This window comes from Montipora capricornis, chromosome 11, assembly GCF_036669925.1.
Source record: "Montipora capricornis isolate CH-2021 chromosome 11, ASM3666992v2, whole genome shotgun sequence".
Lineage (NCBI taxonomy): Eukaryota > Metazoa > Cnidaria > Anthozoa > Scleractinia > Acroporidae > Montipora > Montipora capricornis.
Window position 1 is genome coordinate 13,669,662 of NC_090893.1, and position 18,912 is coordinate 13,688,573.

Consider the following 18,912-nt stretch of genomic DNA (forward strand, 5'->3'; position numbering starts at 1 on the left):
AAGCAAGGAGATCTCTGGGAGGTTCGAGAATGGTAATTTTCACCTCTCGATTTCTGAAGGCAGTGGTTATTCATACGGGACCCGTACACCGACTAACATTTCCTATTCATACGGGACTCTTCTTAGAACATGATGATTATTACAGGTTCTGACCCTAACCTTGAACTACATAGTCACGCAATTTTTGAAAGCTAACCGTTTTAAAATTGGGTGCTTAGACTTAAATGCGAGAAACACAAGGCACGTCAGATGGCCGGTGACATGGAACGAAGGAGGTACTTCGTAATATTAAAGAGGCAACAATGCCGTTGTTTGATAGCTGAACTGTATATAAAAGAATTAAAGACGAGGTAAGACTTTTGGAGCGTTATTGAACCTGTAATAATCATTCTAAGAAGACTCCCGCGTGATTATTTATGTCGGTGTACGGGTCCAGTACCAATAGCCACTTTGATTTCTGAAAGAAGATTATTCAATATTTTGAACATCACTGAAAATGGACCACTCGTCATTGGCCTACTTGAAAGAGGACGATGAGACCAATTCTTCTCATAGTTTTAACTATAGGAATCCGTTAAAAAAAGACGTATTAATTTTGGGTATACGCTGTACAGTTTGTAATGTCCGCCAAAATAATGACGAATGCCGTTTCCCTGCAGATATGGATTAGGAAAAACTGTCCTTGTCAATAAAAGTTCAAGGTAGGCGAGTTAAGCACAAAAACAAAGTGTGCATAAACTCCAAGAGAAAATGAGGGGACAGAGAGGGAGGCTCCCGGTCCAGCCCTTGGGATATGTCATGTCCACGAAAGTTATTTTTAGACGAGCGGAAGTCTTTGTTCTAGCGGAAGTCTGTCTTCCGAGACGTCCGCATACAGGTCAACCTCGGTCTGATGTTTGAAAGAAAAGCAAATATTTCATGTAATGGCAGGCGAAGTGGACTTAACGTCTGCATGCGAACGTCTCAGAAGACAGACTTCCGCTCGTCTAAAAATAACTTTCGTGGACATGACATATCCCGGCCAACGCCCGGAGCCTCCCTCTCTTTCCCCTCATTTTCTATTGTAAACTCTCAATGTACCTGAAGAAGGCTGGTTTGCCCAGCCGAAGTATAGTACACCATTAAAATCAAATCTACGTTGTATCGGCTCTTGCTTAAAATATTTTGCATAAAGAAAGCCTATTTAAATGAAGGAGGCTAATTAACAAGGAAGATTTAAGGCGGGGAATAATCCTCTGGGCAAATGTTTTCTTTAGTTAGTTTAAAGTACATTGGTGTTAGAGTCAGGAAACTAAATGTTTTAAGCAAGAGCTTGAGATTTGATTTAAGTGCCTTTAATACACCACTAAAATCAAATCTACGTTGTATCGGCTCTTGCTTAAAATATTTAGTTTCTCAACTTGTAATTACGCCGATCAGATCAAGCCACTGATCCAACGTACACCGACAGGAAGATTGTCCACGGTTGCTTGCTTCAAAACTCTTAGGGCGCGTTCGATTGACCCTATTCCGGAATAAGAATACGTGGAGTGATGATTAAAACGGTATGTTTGGCGCGTTTCGAAGCAGCAAGGATGCTCAAAATATGTTTAAAATAGCATTTTAGCAGATGTTTAACAATTTTAATGTAAATCTTCCCAAAAACGAAGCATTTCTAACTTATATTCCATGTATTTCTATTCCGGAATAGGGTCAATCGAACGCGCCCTTAGAGTCAGGGGCTTTTTTCCGGGGAGTGGTGACCTGCTTCAGCTCTTGAGTAAGTTATTTGATCCGCGAAGACACAGGGGCCGCGGAGTACGTTTGAAAGTGAAGGGGGAGGGAGGTGGGGGTGGGTTTTGGTATGGATCACGGAAGTGTGAGGGGAGGTGGAGAGGTGGAGAAGTTTAGAAGAAAACAACTCCGTAGGAAAAAAGTGTCCTCTGGATATACGCTCGAAGTGATACGTGCGTCACTGCGTCATTGTCAGTACAGTCGTTTCCAAGTTAACCTACTCTATCTTTTCCCAGATTTCTCTTTGTCCAACTGTACCAAAACCCGTGAGGTCCATGGCATATTAAAGGACTAACTTTAAAACTCAAACCAGGCATACGCATAGCGTTCTATTTCAAGCAGGGTGGTCAAACGATTGCATTTTCCAATTAACCCAAAGACAAACCCCTGCTTTAATTTATCAAAATTTCTTCTGCTGCTTTACGTTATATCGTTCAGGATGTTGCACAAACTGAGCCAAAAACGAAGAACTAATTGTGGTGTGAAAAATACGGTAAGTCAATTTTTGTTTAAAAAATTGGTGACAATTACTGGAAAGCATGTGTTTTGTGCTTCTTATTTATCATGCTCGATTTTATTAACAAAATCCAAAATCCTTCGCTTGCTATGCATGTCCAGATTTTGATTGAACGTGTGTTCCTTAGACTTCTTCTAAAGGCTTCTGTCTGCAAATTCTTGAGAATGTCGAACCGATACTCTAATGAACGAAAATATTTATGACGAGTAGCTTCGGCACCAATAATTTTTCGTTGCTTCATTGTACAGCAGCGTCTGAACTTCGGCGGAGGTAATAGTCAGGCAGTAAGGTTTTATTTAATGAAACACTTCTTCGTCTGTCTTTGGTATCACTTGCTGCATCATTTGCAGAGTTTGAGTCCTTCATCGATGGAACTCGTGATTTCACGTGAGAGTAGTCGGATTTGAAGTGTGGAATTCTTACGCTGCTTCTTCGCGGTTTGTAACCTCCCATTCCACTGTCAATCTTGGATTGGGCATTCCAATTTAATTTCCCAAAAGTTAGTTTTCTGCGTCTTCCTCTTCCTTTCCTGGAGCCTCTTTTTGTTGCCTTAGGTTTAGCTGCGCCCGACGGGCTATTTTCACTATTTTCCGAAGATGCCTCTCCTCGATAATCCTCGTCATCATCATTATCATCGTCGTCATCATCGTAATCACCTTCGTCGCTCAAAATCTCGATACTCCGCTTCCTATCATTCTTTTCAGCCCTCTCCCCTTGAAGAACGTTTTCTTGTTTCTTCAAGGCTTTGTCTTTTATGCCACCAGTAGAATCTGCATCTTGTTTACCGATCGTGTCATTGTCACCGCCAGCCGGAAAAGAAATTTTGTCCCCTTTATTTGGGCTGTTTTTCTCAGGTTTGTCTTCTCGTGTCTCCTGTCCACTTTTTCCCGCTTTCTTCATGCCTTTGTCTTTATCATCTGTTTTCTTTTCGTCTTTTTCGGTTTGCAGGTTGTTTTTATCTGCATTTTCGTTATCGTTAAACAGCCAACTTGAAATCTTTCTATGGGCCGGTTTCTTTTTCTCTTTATCCTCTTTACTTCCAGGCCCCTCGCTCTCACCTTTCACGTCACCAGCAGCTTTGGGTGGTGTTGAGCTCTTTGCAGTTTTTGTGGGAAGTTCAGATAATGTAACCTGTGATAAAGACGCCCGATGTTTTGCATCGTAAGTTTCCTTGTTTGCAGGTGTTTCTATGTCTTCCTTACTCCTGCTCGCTTTCCTAAGTTGCTCGGAACCCGAACTTGACCCTGGCGAAACCTTTTTGGCTCTTTCATTCTCATTTTCACTTCTGCCTCCTTTATTCAGTTTCTTTGGAATGTTCTCCATAGCCGGGTCAAGGGGTGAATTCTTGTTTGACTTATCTTGAGTCTTCTCGTCAATTAAAGGTTTTGCGGGTGTTGCGTCGATGCTCTTCCTTCGTAAGGGTTCCTTTTTGGGGGGTATGTCAGTTACCGGAAGTTGTTGAACAGTGGATGTCGTTTCCGGTGGAATGGGAGTCGGTGGCGTCTCCACCAGTATAATCCGTTGCGTGGTGGGGGTTGAGCCCTGTGAAGATATTTAGCCTGCTTTATACAACCTTCAAGCCTTAGATTAAGAAATCTAAACAACGAGTTCGGCGAAAACAAAACAAATGGGTTTCTTCTGAGGGTGTGCTGAGGTAATGAGGCAATCTTGTTTCTCTGGCCAATTTAAACCAGTCAGATTCAAACCAATTATAAGCAGCTAGCGGTTAGCGCGAGGAAATGTGTGGGAGTAAGATTGATTTTAAAATTTTGCATTGTAACTGGCTGAGAAAATGAAACGAGATACCTTTGCAAATCGCATTGCGTGGTCTTCAATATCAAATAAATAGGAAAGTTAGGTCTCTACCTGTGATTGTGAGGGACTTTGCTGATACTTGACATCTATAGGCTTTGTTTTGACTGTTTCAAGCTCCTTGCGCAGTTTGGCTATTTCCTCATCTTTCTGTTCATCAAAGTTAAATATCCATCAATGCATGAAGCCATCTTATTATATACTCAACCGAATATCGCGTTTCTTATTGTTAACGACAAATGTATGCATAGGTTGGAGGGCTTTTAAAACATCACTCGTGCCAATAAAACACGAAACGCACAAAAAAATTCATACTATTTCCAATACATATCGTATGCAAGTTATCAGATGGATTCCAGTGGTTTTCTTTACCAAGTGAGGTCCCATGGAAACAAGGCTCAACCTCGTTTCCAAAATCTACCAGCAAGTTAAGGTTGCCCCTTTAACACGCCAACCAACAATGACGCGGGCATGCCGCGTCCACGGCGCCGCCCTCGACAGAACGCAACTCCTTACCTGTGCCAAATTTGCTTTTAGTTTCCTCCTCTCTTCATCCGACATAAAATTCTCCATCACCCGGGAGCCTCTCCTGGGCTGTTGACTGCCAGAAATACTCGTTCGTCTGATTCCCGTATTGACCTGCGATAGAAAAAAAACAGGAAAGTTGCTTCGGTTTCTTCTTGTCTAAATCCCAGAAAATATGCTGATTTCTATTAAAAAATTAATGTGAGGCCCACTCGATTGTCCCGATCACACGAGGAACGCCAGTGACCCAACTCTTACCCCTGCTTACGGAATCCGCAGTGCGCGCGGCAGTGCGCGCGGCAGCCAAAACTGTGCTATCCTGTCAATCATTTGCCCTTTCACCGGAAACGGTGCATTTCTGTGCAGGGACGCCACCAAAGTCTTTTTTGCGCGAAATTAACACAAATAAATACATTATCAATACAATTGATTGGAAAATAAAGGACTGAATTCGCCTGAAAATAGTTACAAAAAGCACAAATAACAGCCAAAGCACAACAGCTGTCGCTCGAATCGTCGCTCTCCGACAACCCAGTTTTGGAGCCAAAGTTTGTTGACAAAAAAATTGCCACTAAATCTTTTTAATGGTTTTTTGGGCTTTAACTGCGAACCTATTGACGTGACGTCGGATAGCACAGTTTTTCCCGCTCGCTGAATTCTGATTGGTCAATTTAAATTTCAGTAGCTCTCACCGTATGCACGGACTAAATAATTTGACGACCAGGAGGATTTTCCTCGTCGAGGAGTAACTAGATACAATACAATAGACCATTTTACAGTTGTAGCTGAGTCAACTGGCCTAAGAATGGAAGTGAGGCTGCCGGTGACCCTGTTTTAATACAAAGCTTGTAGCATTGTTAATGTAGGCTAATGGATTTCGTTTAAAACTACATGCAAAAGAGGCTTAAGGGTCAATTCAATACAAAATGCCCCCTCGTTTATGTGACAAAACCGCTGATAACTCCGATAAGGGCTTTTGTTCGTGTTACCTTGCTTTGCACATGGGAGTAGTCAGGTGCCTGATTGAATATCGTGAGTTTATTAGCTGCGCGTCGTAGACGCCGTGAAGCCTCAGAGCCTTGTGAACCTTCGATGTCACTTGCGTTGTTGTCACTCATCCCGCAATCGGAATTGTATGCATTCCACACATATCTGTCGTTGTCATCCATGGTCTGAGTCCAAATGCTCTTGACCGTGCCTTTGTGGCCGAGATTGTTTAACTGCGAGTTTTTCTAATGGGGAAAGAACAGATCTGGTTAATGCATTTAAGACGTTCAGTCCACTTCGCCCGCCATTACATGAAATCTTTGCTTTTCTTTCAAACATCAGACAGAGGTTGGCCTGTATGCGGACGTCTCGGAAGACAGACTTCCGCTAGAACAAAGACTTCCGCTCGTCTAAAAATAACTTTCGTGGACATGACATATCCCTAGGGCTGGACCGGGAGCCTCCCTCTCTGTCCCCTCATTTTCTCTTGGTAACTAATAATAATAATTTACCCTCGGATTTCAGAGTAGCTGGTAGCTAATATCTCCGAGTATTGAACATATACAAGTGTTAAGAATCCCAACTGGCGGAAGGCAAATCGATTGGCTATTTTAGAAGTGCGCCAGGAAATTGAACCACGGACTACTAGAAACAAATTCAATGAGAGGTCAGAACGCGGTCTTGAAACCAGGATCTCTGGATCTCAAGGCACGGGCCCTTACCTCACTTGCTCCTTGGTCACCACTTTATTGTTGCTAAAACGCCTGAATGTTGGTATCAATGTTTTTTGTCAGTCTGTGTGAAATCAACGAAGAAGAAATAAGCAAAACAAAGATAAACTGACCTCTCGCAGTTCATTCCTGAGGCGCAAAATCTCAGAACTTTTGTCTTGAGGGACGCCACCAATATAAAAATCAGCGTTAGCGTCTTCTCCACCACCTTCAGAAGGAGGTGTGTGGGACTTGTACCCGAATATCTTGCGGAAACATGCGTACAGTTTGGAGCACAAGAAACACGAGCAAAAAGCCATACAACAGGCAGCCGAGCATGCGCAACAGGAAAAAAGTTTTGCAAAGGCAGCCCCACAAGTGAATTTGTTGATATTGTTGTTGTCTGTAGTCTGTACAGTTCTCACGGTTCTTTTTGGTCTACTTCCACAGGTTAATCGAGTGATCTAAAGACAAAGAAAAAAAAAAACCAAACTGAGACTATGGCAGCACAGATAGTCTTTCTATAACAGCAATTGCGCAATCTCTACTCGACGGATCCACTCCTGCCTATATATGGGCATAATAAATGCACTGAAGCAAACAAATTTGAGCATTACGGTTTAATTAAGTGTTATCTGCTATTTGCTTTCTAAAAGAAAAAAAAATTACCAGTCCAGTGAAAGCTAGTCACTGCCTACTGGAAGACTACTCAAGAATTTTCACTCACCTTGTTCGCAAATAACAGCAAAAGAATCAGCGTGGTTGCGACGATTATAAACACTCCAATAACTCCATAATAAGCACTTGGGTACAGGGTTGTTGTAAACGCCACAATGGCACCAATTAGACTGAACAAAATCACGACAAACATACAAGAAACGCAGTGCTGGGTGTCATTTAGCGATGTAATGTAAACACGCCTCGTCTGCCAGGCAAGGAAGCCACCCGTCAGGAGAAGTAAGACTTTGACGGTAAGAATCACTGCAAGCCAAAGAGTCAGACTTGCGCAGTTGCAATACTCGATGACCTCGATTTCTGCTCTGAAAGCTTCCGCGGTTATCGGCTGAAAACGAGTTCAAAGAGCACTTATTTAGATAAAGGTTATTTTGCATTGTTTATTTTAAAACTTAGAAATCCCTAATTGACAATATTTGGTTTACCAACACTAAAGAAAAAACAACAGCAACACATATGAAAGATAGGTATTCACAACGTAAAAGAAACACACACACAACACAATTAAGGACGAGGTCTATACTTGCAGCATCCATTTTCACATATAATTCAAAACTATATGAAATGATTGATTGATTTCTTTAGGGGTGCTCTCCAATCTAGACCATTTACGTGGAATGCGTTTGAGGTACTGCCATCTTTTACGATAAACAGCTTTGCGACAAATACGTGTCTTTTCCGTTACAGGCCTTCGCAACTTCTTCTCACGATTTTACCACGGGTGAAAACTTGAAGTGTTATTATGCAAACGAAACGTAGCTCTATCCTTATGGAGATATGAAACCGCCGAGAAAACTCGTTGCTAGGAGGGGGAAGTAGGATTAAAGACGTTGGAAGCGTGATCTTCTCTAAGAGATAGGCGTATTATGTACGCCGCGGCCAGGGTAAGCCGCGGCTTAATTTCTCTCGTATAAACGGCCCTATTGTCCTCAAAGTTTGAGACTTGGTCATTTCAGGTTGTAGATTTGCAGAGAACTGTGAAGAAATGTACAAATCTTTACACCGCACGTGCGGAGCGATTGTTAAATGCTATTGTTTGGTGGCGTTCTCGTTGACGTTGTATAATCTTACTTAAGGTCCCTAATATATTGAAATACTCTGTTTTAATCTGTACATGGTGTCTCTAAATGTTTATTCTATGAATGCGTAATCTTTATGTATAACTCCAAACGAAAGCTACTGCGAAGTATCTTCCTGTGCTGCCATTAATTACACTGAACAAGATGTTTCCAACTTCTTACAATGAGTAGGAAGTCCTCAAGTGCAAACATTCAAATGAAGGCAACCACGCAGCACGTTTCGGTGATGCACAATGTTGCGCATTGTTTTCTTTGAGCTCCAGAATCTAGGGCATCAACTTACCTCAAAGCACTTATATTCCGGCTGAGATCTGACATATTTTAGAGCTCGATATAGGGGATCCAAGCCTTCCCAGCATGCCAAGATAATGACGTCAATGATGACAAGAAGAAGCAGGATCCCCAGCATCCAGAAAGTCATGGAATTCTATCAAAATAAGTTACAAAGTTAAAGCCAGTGGAGTTGAGCATAGCTTAAACTCTGTATCTTTCGCTTGGAGAGTAAGTCTGTAGCCAAGAGAGGATGTGGGGAGAGAACACATCCCATACTCCACGATAGTTTTGTTTTCAATCTTTTTTAAGCTTCGCGTCATGCATTGAAAGTTATTTTGGTCTCATGCCTATTGTCGCGCGGCCATTGATCAATTACAATTAAACAACCAATCAGGTGTCTTCCTTAAAATAGCCGTGCATCATGACCACGCGCTAAATTTAGATTGAAAACAATTATAATTGGAAGAGGCTCATGTAGGGTGGATGTGTTCTCCCCCTTCATTGTATCCTCTCTTGACTGTGGCTCAAACACATAGTGCAAACCACGTTTGAATCATCAACACTGACAATTCACTACTTGCGCAAATACCATAGATAGAGAGATAGATGACCTTTATTTAAACACGATGAAAATTAAAGCTACAAGCTTTTACCCCCAAAACGTTGCATAGGCATTGTGTTTTGATTTCTCTGCGGTCATCTTCATGTTCCAGGCGACATTACAAACAATGATTATGCTAAATTTTGGGGGGTAATAGAGGTGTGTTATGGGATAATCGTCCAATCGTCTAATCTCTATCTCTGGGATAATCGTCCAATAGTCCAATCTCTCCAATCTCAGATTTTTAAAGTTAAAAACTTTATCAAATAAGAAAAGCCCTACCCTACTCCTGACGGATCGTTCTTTGAGAACACTGTAGGCTATCCACAGTTTAGCTGTTAGTCCTCCGACTGACAGAGTGAAGCCGATGGCGAATGTCCAAGCACGCGCCTGCAAACAACAAATTAAGATGTCGTAAGTCTTAATTCACGATATGAAAACCAAGAGACAAAGTTTCAATTGATCCTGTTTCCCAGAATAGTTCCTCTTGTATCTGCCAAAAGCGAAATTCTCTCAAACCGAAATAAAAGAGAAGACAAGGGGAAAAGACAGGAGCGGTTTGGTTTTAGCACATTTGTTACCTGTTAGCTACAGTTATCTAGCGACTTCAGAAAAGAGCTAGAGAGACGATTTAGAGTAAATTAAAGAATTTTCATGATTCACCTGTCGTTTCACGTCGACGCAATGCTCTCTAACATCCAGCAACCTTGGTTGTGGTCCGAGAATCGCTTATAATCGTAGTCAAAAAACAGCCATTTGCAGGCTATGAATCAATGGTCTCCACATGTCAATTTCCTCCCTGTCGAACTCGAACCACTCCTTTTTCGAAAGTCCTTAAACTTTTTTATGGATATATTTTAGGTCAACAAACTTTACTATCATTTTTGCTTTTTGTTATCTTGAAAACATGTTTAAAGATCAGCTTGTGAAAACAAGCGGAAGGTAGTATCGTAAATGGCTTTTCAGGTCCGAAAAGGTACCGGGACTTTCGAGAAACGGGCCCCAGTAGCTGCGATAACCTATAAACGTACGTTTGAAGCAGTAGGTATGCGTTTTACATACCCGACAAAGTCTGGTGACCACATCTGTTGACACTAGTGAATAGTCAAACCCATAAAGAATGACAGTGACGTAATTTAAGACACAGCCAATGATTATCAGCAAACTTATCAGTGGACCAGAGTTTCGAACAATTCTGAAAATTACAACGAAAAATATTGTCAGTATAGTGTGTCAAAAGAGTATTATTATTTATCATATTTCCCGTACGGCCCCGCTCGCACTTTCATTGTAAGCATGTTGTGACTGGGCAGGCCGTATTCCACAGTTTTTACTTACTTTTTCTTGAAGTTCAACACCAACATCAAAAGGCAGGACAAAGCATAAACAATGCCAAGAGAAGCAAGAACAATCAAGGCGATGAACAGATTGCGGTCAATTGTCCGATAAGTGAAGGTCTCTTGTGTCTTGGTATAAGGTGTACCGGCTGCAATATGGACATGAAATAAAGTTATTCGAGAAGAATAGGCCTCATTCAAAATGGTGGCCAAATAAAATATTATTTATCGGCCACTTTCAAAAATACCATAATACTCTTTGTGCGTCCCGCCCAAATTTTGCATAAGGATTGTTTCTGTTTTCTCTTGGGAACATTGTAAGTCATAAGAGAAACTGGAAACAATGCTTGTGCAAAATTTGGGGGACAAACAAAATATATTATGGTATTTTCGAAAGTGGCCTATTAAGCGTTTCCAGCCTCGCTACGACGAGCTTAATCGATGGTCTGAGAGGATTTGTTCAAAAATGAATCAATAGGTTTCACTCACACCAAGTCGGCTGCCATTTGTGAAATGACAATAACGATGATGATGATGATGACGATGGTGAAGACGATGCGGACGATGACGATGACGATGACGATGACGATGATGATAATGACGACGATGACGATGACGATGATGATAATGACGACACTGACGATGACGATGACGATGATGATAATGACGACAATGACGATGACGATGACGATGATGATAATGACGACAATGACGATGACGATGACGATGACGATGACGATGATGATAATGACGACGATGACGATTACGATGACGATGACGATGACGATGATGATGACGATAATCGTGATAACGATGACGATGACAATGACGCTGGTGATGGTGACGATAGGTAGAGGCAAATAGCGATGATGATGTTTCGTTTACAGTGATGACAGCGACGATGACGACAGAGACAATAAATTATTATTTTAAGGCTTAATTTGCTCTCAAAAGAACTGATCAAGACTCAATGATTGTGGAAAATTCGCTTCAGCCTGAGTTGCTCATATTAACATCACTAAAAAAGCACGCTTACCAAACCAATGAACGTCAGTGAATTTAGTAAATACTTTGGTATCTACGCTGTATTTCCCACCACTAATCAACTTAAACTTTCCATCTGCATGGATGAAAAAAAGAGCAAAGATATCCATTAAATTCGTTTTCAAATGAATGGTGACCGTACACCTACCAAAGACGGGGGTCTATTAGTATCAAAAGTATTTTCGAGATATGGGGCTCTGGTACATTGAAGAACTATAGCATTTGCTTCAAATCCATGCGTCACATTTTTCTTAGCCAATCAGAGGTAAAGACAAACCTACGTGACTTGTTTGCACGCTTTTTTCCCGCGTTCAGCGCCGGCTGCAAATATTTGCTTTTGCATTTTGATAGGTTCATTTTATTATGCGCACGCAGCTCCTGTTGTGATTGTCCAAAGTAATCACTCATTTTACGTCTTATGACAGTAAAATGGAGAACCTTTCAAGGTGCTTCAATAGGTTTGTAATTTAGACGTTTAATAATTCACGAAAATCCAGTGAACACAAAACAGCAATTGGTCACGTGTTTCCATGCAATGCACACAATAATGAAGATGCCTTACCGGAAATCACTAGCTGTTTTAATACAATCGTATTTTTCCTGTCACCGTTGGCGTAGTACCTCACACTCAACTGTAATAATAGAAAGAGCACTTTTAGTTTGTGACGTCAAATCAGGAAAATTGCCTTCGGTCTTGGGACTAGAAACTCCTGGTCTTGTTAACTTAAGATACATTAAGTGCGCAAAATGTGTTATCTTCATCGAGAAAAAAAAATGAGAGAAAGAGGGACAAAATAATCTTTAAAAATTAAAAACGTTTGACGATAGGTACATTAACGCACTAAAATACCTCGGGCCATTTTTTTAACCAATGAGAGGCGAAACCATCGGCGAATTGAACCCTGGTCATTTTTTAGCGCTTTGAGCTAGTTACATGAAGCTGCATCGAATTGTTATGAATTCATTTCTATGTTATTGCGATTTTGCAAAGCATTTCGCTTTACGTCATTCACTTGGAAAGTCGCTATCAATTTTTCTACGAAATGTATAAATGGGACGTAGATTTTACATAAGAAATGTAAAGTGAAGTACGTTTACTTAGCTAGTGTTTCGTAAACAGATTTTTCTCTTACCCCTATGTTTGGTGAAGGAAAGTTCAGATTCACTGCATTTCTTCTAAACACAGCGGTTGCATTCGTGTCGCCATACGTCAAATTCTCCAAGACTTTTCCTTGCATATGAAACAGCTCTGCTCTTGATTGGTCCAATACAAATGCCATCGACCACACTGCATCGTAAACATCGAGAAAATTCTTGCTCTTGTTTGATGTACCGTCGTTGTTTTTTACACGAGCATTGTAGTCAGCAATGATTTGACTTCTGTTCTGTGTGACATTAAAAAAAAATGCGCAGACTTGAAATGTTGTCTCGACCTCACTGTCGGCCTTGATTTAATCGGACACAATAGGCAAACATGTGCAACATCAAGTTAAGTCGAGGCTTTTAGCTGCTTGTTAAAGTATCAACGCCAGATCCTCTCAAATTCTCAGTCTATCTGTTGCCACCTGAACTCATCGTCTTTACAACACTTCTCAGTGATTTATAGAAAAACCCCGCGACTCCTCCTTGGGTTGCAGGGATGGCGCAGCGGTGAGAGCACTCGCCTCCCACCAATGTGACGCGGGTTCGATTCCCAAACTCAGCGTCATATGTGGGTTGAGTTTGTTGGTTCTCTACTCTGCACCGTGAGGTTTTTCTCCGGCTACTCCGGTTTTCTCCTCTCCTCAAAAACCAACATTTGACTTGATTTGCGTTGAGTGTTGATTTCAGTTTACAGTGTCCCCAATTAAGGCTGATTTACACATACGAAGCAAGCATAAGCATAAGCAGCATGCGCAGGCGCATTAACTTGTTGTTAATTAGTGTCTTTTGTTCTAATAGACCTTATTCATAAATGGAGGTCAATTTATAATTCTTTTGTCGAAGTGCAAATTAGCCTACCAAGCCTAGCCTCGATACCATACAGTGAATTGAAAATGAGGCTTGGTAGGCTAATTTGCACGTGGACAAAAGAATTATAAATTGGCCTCCATTTATGAATAAGGTCTATGAAAGGTAACCATTATCAAAACGCTACTGCGTCTGCGTATGTTACTTGTGGTTATGTTTACATAGCCTTAAGCGCTCCTGCGCTAGAACAGCTAGACAAAAAAAGTTCCTATTAAAGTTCCTTTCCTTCCAAAACAATCATGACGCGACCAAACTAAATCCAAATCTGATTGGTTGTATTAAATGTGTTGGCATCTGTGATTGGCTGAAGTAACTTGATAAGTTAAAGTTGGTTTTACTGACGACCGACACTCAATACGTTTACTTTACATCTGTAGTTACCTTATTGGCGTAGCTGTAAAAACGCTTCTTGGAAGCGATGATTCTTGTGTGGTAAAAGGAAAAATGGTTCTGAATTTGACATTTCATTTCCAAATCCGAGCAAGCGATGTCTTCACCCTTCTTTGGTATCCACCAATTGTTATTAATACTGTTTATCAACATCCAAACGAAATGTGGACCATACATCTTCTGTCGATAAGCCTGACAAAAAATAATTAGCCAAAGGACCCGGTTAGATACCCTCTTGCGTGTTCTCATGGGTGAACTAGAACAAGCATGGGGAAAATGGATTTGCAAAAAAGAAAAAAGCTTGAAAATACGTACAAAAATAATGTATTGCAGGATAAAAAAGTTACACTGTAATACCACGCTGTGGTTTTCTCACCTCGCAAATCATCCTCCGTGTCACCGCATTAAAAGGGAAAATTCCGAGGATAACGTGTATTCCTTTGTCCTGTAAAACCAGATTGAACGCACGTTTGTGGGGGGTCATTACATCAACTAATCAAATGCGAAGAAACGTAGAAGAACTTAATAAGGTGTCAATTTTGATTGCCTTAAGAACACAGCAATTCTTATTAACTCTGTATTCGTTACATCACATCTGTAGATAATAATTATAGGTTTTATGAGAGGAGTACCAAATTTTGTAAGTTTGAAAATAATTTTTTATAAGAGGATATACCCTGTACGATGAAATCCTTATGTCGGTTCTTGTCATTCTATGCTCTTAAGTTTATGAATAATAAAACAATTATTAGATTCAGTTGTTGCATAGCATTCTACAGTTCTGAGCTTAGTGGCCAGGCCACTGAATGGCATCGAGGCTGGAGGTGATCACCTCGGTAGTTTTCTCAAGTGCTTCTCATCCGCACTAGTTTCGTCTCAACAGAAGAGTAGCAGTGAGGTTTTCATTAAAACGAGGTCAATTGCAGTCTCACTTTCATCCATCATCCTCAATCCCAGGGTTTCTTCAGCTTCCAACATGTTCACTGTTATTTTGAAAGCCAAGAAGAGCCTGGAGACATGGTTATTTATCGACGGGTCGCAATTGTTAGCTAGTCTATTGTCACGATCTTTCAGCCTTTGTTTCCTCAACGCTGTCGTTGGTCTTTGCAATACCAAAGGGAAATAGAGTCAAAGAGTTTGTCAGCTCGCTCTTGGTGGGGCAAAAACAAAGGAAAAAAGGACCTTCTTCCATTCCCTGTCCCTCAGATGTCTTGTTCGCCAGCATACATTCAAATAATCCTTCCAGCCAGAAAACGTGCAGTTTCCCTCCCTTTTTTGAATTCATTTTATAACACTCTTTACCTTTATAGTTCGGATGGCTCTTGCTGGATCGTTTGCCTGTAACCGCACCTCGGCTAAAACGTTGATATTATTCTGTCTCAATCTTGCTGCTAACTGATTGGAGAGCTGTGGAATAAGGACATGCAAACTTATGGTGGATCAAAGACATTCTGTAACCCCCCTCCCCCGAGGAAGCGATTCTCTCCCTTTCTCAGATCCTCCGCTACAATGGCTAGAAAGGATAATACTTGGTGGCAAAGTTGTTTTAGTCAGAAGTCCATGAGTAGGAGTTCGCCTCTCCCATACAAGCCCTATGAGTCAACCTTTTTTCAAACGAAGACAAAAATAGCACAAGCAATGTGCAAATTGAGTTCTAAAAATAGAAAGATACCCGCAAAGGTTGACTCAAGGATATAGTGCATATAGGGAAGCTCCAACTCATGCGCTATTGTTTTAGTAAAACAATACAATGCGTACTTAATTTACCACTCCCCATAGGGGCTTTTCAGGGCCAATGAAACACAATCACAACAGAACAGAACATTCAACTCTCAAGGCAACTGTTAAGAATCCCAACTAGCCGGAGGCAAGCTAGTTGGCTATTTACAAGTGCAGCTGAGAAGTTGAATCAAGGACTCAACCAGTGGTCAGAGCAGTGTCTTCAACCCGGGATCCCAGGATCTCAAGGCAAGCGCCCTAACAACTGGGCCGCTCTGCCAAGGCCCCTTGCCTTGTCTCCCGCAAGTATTTTGCTTTCTAGCCAATCAACGCACAATATGTACCCGTTTACATCACATGGGTATAAATAGGAAGTTTAAGAATTGACGACGGCTTATGCAACGCCACAAAGCAATAATATCATTGGTTAAAAGAGTGCTGCACGTGCTGCACGTGCGATTTATTTCCAAATCGCACTATTTTTTGCTCTAAATCGCACCATTTCCCAGCCAATGAGAAAGGAACACTAAAACAAAACAGCCAATCAGATTTCAAGGCTTGTTTAAGGTAACCAATCAAATTTAAGAAAAATGAAAGACAAAGAAAATCATTCTATGGAGAATTTTGAAACTTTTGTTCCCAAGAGGATGAATAAAATGTTGGTACTGACTATAATCCTGTAGTTTAGCCATAAATAATGATTGTATGATTTCTAAATGGATGTAATAAAGTGGTAATTGAACTGAGTGGAGCACAATTTTCGTCTGAAATCATACTTATGATTTCAAATCGAACTCGCCCTACGCGCTCGTTTGATTTTGAAATCACACGTATGATTTCAGACCAAATTGCACTCCACTCAGTTCAATTACCATTATTAACAGGAAAAAAAAACGATAAAAACATGAATTAAAACATGATCAAGTATGCGAAACACGATCATTCAAAGTGTTATACTTGATTTTCTATTCCAGAAGGAGCCCAGCAGTAGAAGCATTCCTGCAAATTGACTTCTGGTCGGGCGTTTTGACAGACCAACTGTAGTTTTTTTAGAAACGTCTTTCCCGCGAATGAAACTCCCGCGGGAGCCGGATGACCAACCACAAGAAACTAAGTTGACGTCATAGCGTCATCCAACCGGAACTGCCCTTGTTTCTTACGGAAAAGGTAGTCTAGAGATATATCTGTCTGCAAAAATGCTATGACATAGGGTTCGTGTGGGAGTTGTTCGCTCCTAGTAATGGACTCCTGTTTCCAGTCTTACTTCTCTACTTCTGTACAGGCATGATTCAGTGATTCAAATGGTAAATTAGTGGAATGGATCGTACTCCTCTCGGATAACAAAAGCATCGTAGCTTATTCTAGGCATGCTTACCTTCAAATGATCCACACTATCTCCATAAATGATTCCCACCTCGTTCCATCCGTACGCCTTAATGAATTGTATTCTTGGTGCATCCAGTGACGCTGCAGATGTTACTGTCCGAAAAAAGTTGGGATACAAGTCTCGTCTGCTGGCGAGCTCCAAATCATTGGTTCCATAGGAGAACTGCGGAATGCAAAGAATGCTAACGTAAGCTATTTAGCCGTACGCTCGACTCTGAAAAAGCCTGTGAACTAACGGAGAGTGATGAATGAAAAATATTGAACAGGGAAGTAGGAACAGGAACCCGGGAACGGGGAGCCAAAAATAATTTTTTTTTTAATCAATAGCAGTCACCAAAACATAAGTACACCTGTACTCATGCTATTGTTGTAGGAGTCTTTTGCCGTCTAACGTAGTATAGAATGTAAATTGACTTTAATCAGGTTTGAAAAAACGCCATTAATTGGACACTTCATTTTCAACAATGGATACGAATGTGAGGAATGCTGTAGGCGTGAGCAAAAGTACAATGATTTTCCCTTCGTAAAGGGGTAAAACAACTCTTGAGGAAGTGGCTCTTTATAACCAATTTTTATATCTTTCCAAAGTAAGCTACCAACTACAAAAATGAATTTCAAGGGTTTGGAGTAACGAGGCAAGTCATTTTAACAATATAATGTTGATTGTCAGTTGCGATATATATAAGGTACAATTACAGCCTATTTTTATCTCTGGCGTTCAAAAAATGAACCGGCGCTGCTAAGCGATACTTTCCTCTAGTGAGTGGTACTGTTCAGTGCGCGACACAAGATGGATGGTTCGATCTTTTCCTGTAAATGCAAACTTTATTTCTGTGAATAACGCATGTCGAGATTCGCTATGGTATACCCACCTGCATCAGACTAATTTCAGGGATCCCAGCGTACGCTGCGATTGATTTAGCTAATGAATCCTCTCCTGGTCCCAGCAACATGATTTTCTTAGGTCCTTTGTTAAGATACTCATAGAAAACTTTCTGTCCAAACCCAAGGCTTCCCTGTGAAAAAAAAGTAAGGAAGTGTTTTACAAAGATAGGTTCTACCGGATCGCCTTAGTTCTAAGAAGCCTGTCCTTGTCGAATGTTGGAAGTTGAGGGCCTTTCGCGGGAAATCGGTCACAACCTTTAGTTCTCAATATTTTGCGGGAAATCATGCCCTAGGGCACCAGGGAGTCGTGAAAGCTTGAAGGTAGTTGGCATGCCGTCTATTTCTTTTAAGCTATTGACCTATAATCTGTAAACGTCCATCTGACTTTTTTCTTGTACGGGCTATATAACCACTTACTTGCGTTGAGATTGGCACGAGTTCAAGGCGATAACCTGGCAATATGTTCTCGTTATTGTTAACCTCTTCTATTGCCTGTTCGGCCATTGGCAGCCTACCGTATCCGCTCTTACTGTTGAGATCAAAAAACGCTCCAATGTACAAAGTGGTGAGATTTGTCGTAACATTGGGACTGTTCCTGCTGCTGTTTGTGGTAATGCTGGCGTTTGTTGCGTTTGTAAAATTTGCTGTTCCTTGGGTGAGCTTTACACTCAAAATAAAGAAGAAGATTGCGCTCAATATCTGCCTCATCGTTGTATCTGTAAGAAAAATAAGTGAAAGAGGTGAAAACCATTCTGTACTGATAATGTAATAATTCCTATTTTCAATGCTCACTAAATGATTACCTCGTTTTGTGGGTAATCTTGCCAAAAATTCTAACGCTGAATCGAAAGACAAATCTCAAAACTCAAACTCGATCTCGAAGACCTGACCCCATTAGACGTTTTTTTTTCCACGTGGCGGGTTTATATATCTTTGAGTCCTTGGTGAATAACCTTAACCGGTGTTAAGCTCCTTGAGATCCATTGACGGTTTTGCAGTGGCTGACATAAAGCTTTTAGCAGCCACGCTGTAAAACCGAAATAAAGAGAATATTTACATAACAATGCAGATAGAAGATTAGTTTGGTACACCAACATGACTGCGATTACTTTGTTTTGGGAACGAAAAT

The 18,912-nt window shown here is 41.0% G+C and overlaps 1 protein-coding gene across 1 annotated transcript; it reads right to left on the reverse strand.

Annotated features, from left to right (window-relative positions):
* Positions 1-2,075: 2,075 nt before the first annotated feature.
* LOC138024026 (uncharacterized) lies at positions 2,076-18,493 on the reverse strand. The gene is made up of 19 exons (XM_068871117.1): positions 18,201-18,493; positions 17,771-17,914; positions 16,888-17,061; positions 15,096-15,200; positions 14,170-14,238; positions 13,785-13,985; positions 12,527-12,778; positions 11,956-12,025; positions 11,386-11,469; positions 10,351-10,498; positions 10,075-10,207; positions 9,295-9,402; positions 8,422-8,565; positions 7,052-7,387; positions 6,459-6,788; positions 5,617-5,859; positions 4,619-4,741; positions 4,157-4,252; positions 2,076-3,832 (listed from the first exon to the last, which is right to left on the reverse strand). Exons 1-19 carry the CDS (start codon positions 18,489-18,491, stop codon positions 2,528-2,530), a joined length of 4,356 nt encoding a protein of 1,451 aa, XP_068727218.1. The 5' UTR covers positions 18,492-18,493; the 3' UTR covers positions 2,076-2,527.
* Between the last annotated feature and the right edge of the window lie 419 nt (positions 18,494-18,912).

Bases quoted from the DNA above. Each gene is read 5' to 3' on its own strand.
- LOC138024026 (XM_068871117.1), bottom strand. From the start codon at position 18,491: ATGAGGCAGATATTGAGCGCAATCTTCTTCTTTATTTTGAGTGTAAAG. The intron at 9,403-10,074 runs GTATGTAAAACG...TGTTGTTTGCAG, and splicing joins TGGTCACCAGACTTTGTCGG to GCGCGTGCTTGGACATTCGC. The intron at 5,860-6,458 runs GTCAGTTTATCT...TTTCCCCATTAG, and splicing joins TCAGGAATGAACTGCGAGAG to AAAAACTCGCAGTTAAACAA.